Source organism: Onychomys torridus, chromosome 13 (genome assembly GCF_903995425.1).
Source record: "Onychomys torridus chromosome 13, mOncTor1.1, whole genome shotgun sequence".
NCBI lineage: Eukaryota > Metazoa > Chordata > Mammalia > Rodentia > Cricetidae > Onychomys > Onychomys torridus.
This window is the reverse complement of record NC_050455.1, coordinates 58056866-58065455: the sequence shown is the minus strand read 5'-3', so window position 1 is coordinate 58065455 and position 8590 is coordinate 58056866. Positions and strand designations below refer to the sequence as shown.

The window sequence follows — 8590 nt, the reverse complement described above, 5'->3', positions numbered from 1 at the left end:
TCATCTTTCTCCACCGAGCAGAATGCAGCCAGCAGCTTCTGGTGGCCTTTAGGGAGTCTTTTGCTTATTTCCAAAAGGAATTTGACAATAGCTGTATTACATTACCAAGTAATGAATACATCAAAGCTGGTGAACAAGAAATCGCAGCTTTTCCTCTGTTTGAGTGAGAACAGAATATAAAAGCACCAATTGAAAAAAAAATCAAATGACTATAATTTAATTTTTTGCTTTGTTTACAGATTTGAAAAACTTTTAATTCAGCTTTAGTAAGCACCTTTACGATAACATGTATCAAAAGTGCCATTCTGAAAATGTACATCAATGCAGGGAGTATTTCCAGTTCCCTAGAGTAAACACCATATTCTCTTCTATACACTTATCCTGAATGTGATCAGAGTATACCTGCTTCCTATATAATAATAATGTTCCTAGGGATACCCGCCTTGGTAGACTATACAAAGTGAGTGCAGAATGGATCACGAAAAGGAAATCTTTAACATGGGGGAGAGAACAAGTACACATGGTTTCCATCATTTAGGGAGGAGGGGAGTGTACATTATTGTCTTTCATGCTCTTCTTTGAGCCCCTTTGTTCGCATATTTCACAAGAAAGCCCCCGAAGAACTTTTCATGAAATTTGATTTCTGCTATTCTCCTACGTTTTCAATCCACCTCCACATTTTAGGAACTTATCAACAAATCAAAGCATTTTAGTTTTATCACTACTGAACATATTTACAGTTTTCAACACGCATGCGTGCGCACACACACACACACACACACACACACACACACATACACTCACACACACACACACATACACACACACACACAGCTAATCAAAATGTTTATGGGTTTGTAAAGGTGACCACGTGGTAACTATCTTATTTGTTCTTACATTTTCGGAAATGAACATAAATTTCAGATTCTTGTAGCTCACTATTTCATTTAAATGACTTTTTTTTTAAACCACACAGTTTAGAAAAAAAACAAAAAACTTGATACAATGTATTAAAACACATAATAACAAGAGTCTACATGTAAAAATATAACTTTTACATACACAGTTTCAAAATAATGATAGGTTTGCCATTGGTTGCATAAAATTTACAAATGTGTTTCATCACTACGGAACTGGTAAAACAGATGGGGCATTTAGACCATTTCCATGGATTTATGGCATTTACTCAGTGCTGATAGGTGGAAAAACTACTTCAACAGGGATTTTTTTTCTTAATACATGCCAAGATTGTGTGGCTGTAAAAATAGAAACCAGTTAGAGACGAAAGGATGCTGACAGATGCTTAAGTAGAAGCACTACTTGTATACTGCACTACACACCAAAGTCAACCATTAGGAAGATTTCGGATGGGAATTGGTTCAGTTGTGCCCAGAGTCAACGCTAGCTATCTGATGAGTTGCTGTGCCATAGTTTGATCTATGTTTCTATCAAATGTTAAGTATAAACTTCATTCATACTGGCCAGAGAATACTGCACTACCCCTCCTCATAAAAGTGCAACTTAATGCTTCAGGACTTATAAGGCTTGTTATAATGCTGCATGATTGGTTGGCATTTTTCAGACGAAGGAGGAGGCAAGTAAGTCATCTACTTTTTAGTAAACCCATTTTGAAAAAAAAAAAGAAAGAAAGAAAGAAAGAAAGCAACAAAATCAATCAGCTCGGTCACACTACTTGCAATTTTCTCATTTGACGGTTTTTGAACTTGACTTTTTTTTTTTTTTTTTTTTAAGTTTTTGTATTTTTTCCAAAAATCTGACCATGTATTCAGAAACGCCTCACTGCACACTACTTCGGCTACACAGGTAGGTAACACTTGAATCGTTTTGTTAAATCACAGCCACTTTGATTATGTTATGTTTCCGATGATATAAACATTGGAAGGCACAGTGGTAACATTGTAGCATTCTAACCGTGTACCTCTGAAAATCCCAGGAGAGGGTCGCAAGGGCAGCGCCACAAGCCGGACAAACTCTTTTTGCCTTGCCTGGGCAATGCTGCATGTAATTTCTACACATGATGTGATTTTTAAGTCCTGTGTTCCCAAAAGACTGGAGAAACAACTTTCTACTATTTATGAATGAGAAGCAACATCAGGGTCAGCACTTCCGTCCTGCACCGCCCCTCCGGAAGCAGAGTTGGCACTACAGGTTACGATAACAAACTGGGGAAAAGGACAAAAATCAGACCAAAAAAAAAAAAAAAATCCATATTTACAGTAAAATCTTTCTTTTAAAAAAGTTAATCAGTACTATTTTTTTACAGGAGAAAAAAGTCTGAAACAAATGAACAAAAGCTTACCATAGTCACTAAATTTTTAATATATATTTATATATATATTTATATATATATTTGTCATAGGTCTATAACATCCATCTGTCCCTCCTACCCTAAGGAATGGCTAATGTCATCACTTCGTTGCCATCAGGACGTTTGCTGGTTTTGTTATGAGGGTAGCCGGGCTTCCCCTATCCAATATCCGGTCATTAGAAACACTAGCTGACTTGAATACCAACAAAAACGTTCATGTCGTTTTCTTCAGAAGTACACTTTTTCATTATTGCAAGTTTACAATTTTTTTAAATTAAATATTTTTTTCAGACTTACAAATTAATTATATTTTTTTTTTTTCCAAAAGAAGTTTAGGCACAAATGCATTGCTCCACAGTGTGGAAGGATTGCCGTTCAGTCTCTGGGCTGTGTCTCAGCCTGTACATACCGCTTCGCACATTCAGAATGATATGTTAAAGAAGTCGTCCCTCAAGTTGCACTTTTCCTTTCTTTCTTTCTTTCTTTCTTTCTTTCTTTCTTTCTTTCTTTCTTTTTTTGTTTTTCTGCTTTTTGATAATTGGGAATGCTGAAACCTCTTGCGTCTGCGATTCATAACTACTCAGACTTGTCTTATATTACAAAAAAAGGGGTTAAGGAGCAGTGTTTATGTGGGTTTAGGATAATACAGCTGTTAAGGAAGTGGTCTCTTGTTTTAATGAAGCAAGGTGGCAACTTGGACCTGAGAAAGGAAAAGGAGAAAAAAATAATTAGTATGGTGACAGGAAAAGTTTGGGTTTTTTTTTGTTTTTGTTTTTTGGTTTTTTTTCCCAATTTTTCAGCCCTCTTTTTTTCAAGAAAAGAAAAAATACTGGCTAATCTGGGTAAGACCAGTTGTTTCTGGCTTGTATGCCACTGAGAGCTGTGGGCAGTGATAGTGGACAAAAGACCCAGCATACCCTTTCACATCTGTCCCATGTGATTCGCTGCATCTCCCATCCCAGGGTGTGGACCAGCCAAGGACAGAGGGGGAGGCTCTGAGGACACTTTCTCTTCCTCCCTTCTTTTCAGGCAGGCAGCTTTTGGGTTCAGATTCCTTTCTGTGGGATAGGAAAGCACAGGGCATCCAGTCAGCAGGGCTCAGCAGAGAGTGGAGAAGCACCCCATGGCCATGCCAGACACTCAGATTCCATTTCACGTTGCTGGGTGAGGGGATGGTACACTGGTAGGCCATGCATCCACTGCACACATAATCTCAACTGTACAGCATGGAGGCAGGCAGAAAGGCTTAGACCTAAAGTCCCTGCACTTGAGAGGCAGAGCCAGGAAAACTGTAAATTTAAGGTCAGTCTCTGCTATACAGTTTTAGGCTAGACTGAGTTATACAATAAGACCCTTCCTCAAAATAATGGCAACAATGATTTATAAAGATGAGCTAGGACAATAGCTCATTCTTACTGTGCAAGCATAAGGGACTGAGTTCGGGACCCAGCACCCACATAAACGGCTACATGTGGTGGCAAGCTTGTAATCCAGCACTGGCACAGAGATAGGCAGATCCTTGGGGCTCACTGGCTAGCCAAACCTAGTCTAACTGACAAGCCCTAGGTCCCAGACAAAGCCTGGTCTCAGGAAACAAGATCAATAGCCCCTGAGGAACGATGCTTCACGCTAACAACTTTTGACTTACATACACATATAACACACACACATACACTTGTACCCACACATATCTACCCCACAAAAGAAAAGAATGAAACTAGGTTGGCTGATCCTGTCTGATGATTGACAGCACAAACAGAAAAGCTGTAATATAACACTAGTTACAAAAAACACTCTACAACTTAATTACAAGAGATGGCTTTCGATACAGTCCCGCATCCTAGCAATTCTTTGGAGGGTGCTTAAGCATCTATCTCCTGACCTCGCACTTGCTGCTCCAGGCTGAGGATGACAGCCACGGCCTGGTGGAGAATCAGGAGCTTGGTCTGTGGCTTGTCACTCTTCAGGTGGAGCTGCACCATGCGGCCCAGCTCTTTGAAAGCCTCATTGATATCACGGACCCTCAGGCGCTCACGGGCATTGTTAGCCATCCTCCGTTCCTTTTCACGTTCTGCCTTTTGCTCTGGGGTCAGGTCCTCATCATCGTTATTGCTGTAGGGCGAGAGGGATGGGACCTTGACTGATGGTGTAGGGGAAAGACGTATCTGTATTACATTTTCGTTGAGACTCGTCAGGTCCATCCTTGGTGGAAATGTATCCATTTGACCTTCATCTGACCTTGGGGTTGGTTTAGGAAATGCACACACAAAACTTTTGGTTCCTCCCAGGGATTTTACCCAAATCAAACAGAGGAGGATGATCTGGGCTCCAGCAGGGTAGTAGGGTGTCCATCCTGTTGTTATTGGGGACCCAGAAGGGGAATGAAGATTTCATGCACTATGTAATATGCACTACTCAGTCTTAATGCAGACAGTGACCCAGGATTAACTTATACTTATGAAAACACAATTACTTAAACAATCTTTGGAAAATTTTCATACCGTGATATGTAAAATGGACAGAAAATAAGTGAGAGACAGATTTTTTTTGATCATAGTCAATACAAGCCATGTTAACAGGAATATGAACTAGAAACATCAGACAGCAGACAGTGTCCACCTCCAAAGATCATCCAAACCACTGACGGTCTGATTCCCGAGTCTTCTTTCCCCTAGACGTTAAATGAAAAGTTGGGCGGGGGAGGAGGGCATGATTTCTGTGGTCTTTCATATTATGGATGCTTATGATCTCCAAAATAAGTTGAGGAAACCTGATACAATACAAAACCCATACAACTCCTCTGTATAACTAACTGGCCAAGAGCTCTGTGAGTCACAAAGGAAGCCAAAGAAGATTCTCTGTTAGAACTAAAATATTCTGTGACTCATCACAAAACAATGGGTTCAATATGCATAAGGTCGGGTCTGACCATCTCTGGTGGTCATAGTGACCCTTCTAAGACTTTGCTCTTGAAGGTGAATAGGCGGATGAATCATCTCGAAAATGTGTCTCTTACAGATGGACACATGGACCCAGGATGGCAAACATTTTGAGGGATATAATAAAGAAAAGAGAGTTGGGGGAGAAAAAGACTCATCAAAACAAAAAACTCCAGATGAGATACCATGAATAAAAATCTTCTCTGGATTTGAGAAGCATTAAGGGGGGGGAGGAAATATTACACACACACACACACACACACACACACAGACAGAGAGAGAGAGAGAGAGAGAGAGAGAGAGAGAGAGAGAGAGACTTTCAGTCCAAGCTACTAGATACAGAACCTTGAACAGAAGCTTAAAATCCCCTAAGCCCATATTGTTCAAAGAGTCAAGACGATGAATCAGAACTGAAGATGTGGAAGATTAGTTCTTCACTGTGCATGAAATGGATGCTGACTCCAAATGGGTGTGGCCCTCCCATGTGGTCTGTCCCTGAGCTCTTGGAGTCCCATTTAGAATGCCCTTGCACATGCCTGTATCATCCCCTGTTTCTTTCTAGTCTCAGGTTTTACAACAGGGTCTTCCACCCAATTTGAACTTTTTTTTTTTTTTTTTTTTTTTTTGTACAGGGTGATAGTCAGGAGACCCAGTGTAACCCTTCTGCATGTGGTTTTCTAGTTTTCCCAACACAGGAAAAAGTAGAAATGGGGAGACCGTAGGATCCTGAAAGGAAGCAAAGAACAGGAGAGTATGAAAATGTTCAAAGTGGACTTGACAGGAAATACCATTATGAAACCCATCACTGTGGACAATGAAGATATGCTAATAAAAAATAGGAGAGAAGAAAGTCCTCAGGTGGCATCCACAGTACAAACAGGGCCTGTTACCCTAGGGGTGTCCTACCCGGGAGAGGCACTCTTCAACTCTGTGAAGTACTTGAGGGATGTAAGGATGCTCACACAGAAGAGTGCCTGTTGGGGCAAGGTGGTGGGAAATGCTGCAAAGTTGGACTTCGTGATGCCTCAGCGAGCGCATCGCCCACTGAAGGCTAGTGCAAGCCCTCTCTTTTTTTTTTGCTTCCACATTTTCTTCCTGGTTTTTCCTTTTCCCTCTCACAGAATTTCTGCTGGTGGTAAGGGAATGCAGCCTGCGATTATATTGTTCCTGCATACCATTATGCACAAAGGAATAGTTGAGTCTCCAGTAGGCCTATTCTGAAGCAGAAGACTGGCGATATTTTTAGACAGGGACCATGTGTCAAACCTTACATAGGGGGAACCGGGAAACGGGAAGCTCTCCTTTGAAAGTTTTCAGGCTAATGACTAATTAGAAGTTGTCAGTCACATAAATAAATTGCTCATGGCCATAAACTAGATTTGAAGAGCACCACCTCACTGCAGACTCTGCAAGGCATACACTAGGAACAGCATGAGGATGACTGTTAATAAGAAGACACTTGTTAGTGGCAAGTAAAATGATGTTCTGAAACTTCCAAGAACCAATGAATATGTATATGTTATGGCCAACAAGTTACCAAGAACTGCTGTGGCTAACAGAGAAGCTGTTCAGGATGTGAAATTCCCACCCAAGGGTTTCTTGCCAATGTGGCCACAAATCAGGAAACTGCAATGATGAGAGAGAGCCAAGATAGAAGCCCTGAGCATCTTAGTAGCAGGACAGAGAATGTGACTTGTCATGACAGTTATAAAGAGAGGAAAAGGCATGTGGACTTGACTCATGAAAGACACCAGCTGTGGCCCCGAGAACCACAACCTTCAAAAGAAGCTGAAGTCTTGGCACAACTGGGTAATCTGCAAAGAAAATTAACCCAAAGCAATGAAGGCAATGCATATGGGTCCCGAGGAATCCTAAACTGTCTCATTACCAGACTCAAGTTTAAAGATACACATTGAATTCAAAGACACCAAACATTCAAGAACATCAACTTGAAGCTATTTCCCTGCAGTTGTGTTTTTAGTAGCATGGGGGGGGGGGGGCGACATTAGAATTTATTTTACATGCAGCAACCTGTTTAGGATAAAACTAGGAAATCAGAATTTTTTTCACTTTGAAGATAAGAAAAAAAAACTTACAGTTGTACATACAATCAATTGACTCTTTAACATGGCTAAAAATCTCCTTTTTAGAAATATTTTGGGTAAAAACACTTCTGACCAAATTTGAAGAAGACAGTTTTAACAAGAAACTGTTTTCACTTGAATCAAGTACAAATAATTTTATGGTGTGCAATTAGCATTAGGTCCGAATTTGTAGATTCAAAGGCACTTAGGTTTCACTAGAATACTGGTATCTTAAATGATACCGGAAATACTTCTAGGACAGGCCTTCCATTTTCTTTTCATCTGAGGCTTTACCTGCCAGGAAAAAACTGAGAAGTTTCTTCCTGTTCTGTTCACTTCATCAAAGTCCAATAAAGGAATTAAATGAAGCGACAGTATTATATACTGTTACCTAGATCTTGACCTAGTAATTGATTTGATATCCTTCTTGTCGTCATCTAATTTCTTGTCCTCAGAAGATTTTGTGTCTTGCAGGTTCTCATCGCCCTCATCATCAGATTTGATCTCGGAGCTGCCAGAAGACACACTCTGGCCCTGAAGACCTGGTGGCATTCCTACAGAAAAACAAAATTAAAAAGAAAGAAAGAAAGAAAGAAAGAAAGAAAGAAAGAAAGAAAGAAAGAAAGAAAGAAAGAAAGAAAGAAACAGAGATCAGCTGATGTCCAGAATTCTATGCGTAAGTACATTGACCCCAGAAACGCAGAGCCTCCAGCCAGACAAGCCATCCTGCAGATTCGCAATCTTTGCTGTGCTGTCTGGTGAAGTTTCAGAAATGCACCTGTGGAAACAAGTTCCCCTTGCATCGGCTCTGAGGTTAAATTCTATTTTGCAATCTTTTGGAGTAGATGGTAATTTCACTGTCTACAAAACATCAACTTAATTGCAATGAAAATCATAATCATGAAAATCATACACCTCAATGTTCTGATTAAGAACCCGAGTAAATATCAGCTATTATATTGAGTTTCTTCCATATGCAATGATTTAATAGAAAAATGTCCTTAAAATATAATTCCCAGGGAGTGCTCTAAATATGTGCAGTCAAGGCTTCAATAGATACCCTAATGATATTCTGAAATTAAGCTTCTCTTATGTTGGAGGAGTAATCAGCATTTAAAAAGGGTACCTATGGAAGGGGGTGCAATTGCTCAGAGGAGAAATCTGGAATTTTAACTTATCTCCATCTCCACCGCGAATGTTCATACAACATTTGAAAGGTTACTTATTTGTTTGTATGT

General features: G+C 40.1%; 1 protein-coding gene across 11 annotated transcripts in view; it reads right to left on the bottom strand.

The window, feature by feature from the left end:
• The window catches only part of Tcf4 (transcription factor 4), a 346375-nt gene that overhangs the window by 736 nt on the left and 337049 nt on the right, over positions 1-8590 (bottom strand). For 8 of the 11 annotated variants that reach the window (XM_036204517.1, XM_036204520.1, XM_036204516.1 and 5 more), the window contains 4 exons: positions 7744-7906; positions 4212-4441; positions 3247-3387; positions 1-3029 (listed from right to left, as the gene is read on the bottom strand). The exon at positions 1-3029 is cut by the window's left edge and continues 736 nt beyond it. In XM_036204517.1, the coding sequence (XP_036060410.1) occupies positions 3251-3387; positions 4212-4441; positions 7744-7906 (530 nt within the window). In that variant the 3' untranslated portion in view covers positions 1-3029; positions 3247-3250. The remainder of the gene's footprint in view (positions 3030-3246; positions 3388-4211; positions 4442-7743; positions 7907-8590) is intronic. The other 3 variants (XM_036204518.1, XM_036204524.1, XM_036204525.1) reach the window with 1 other exon arrangement.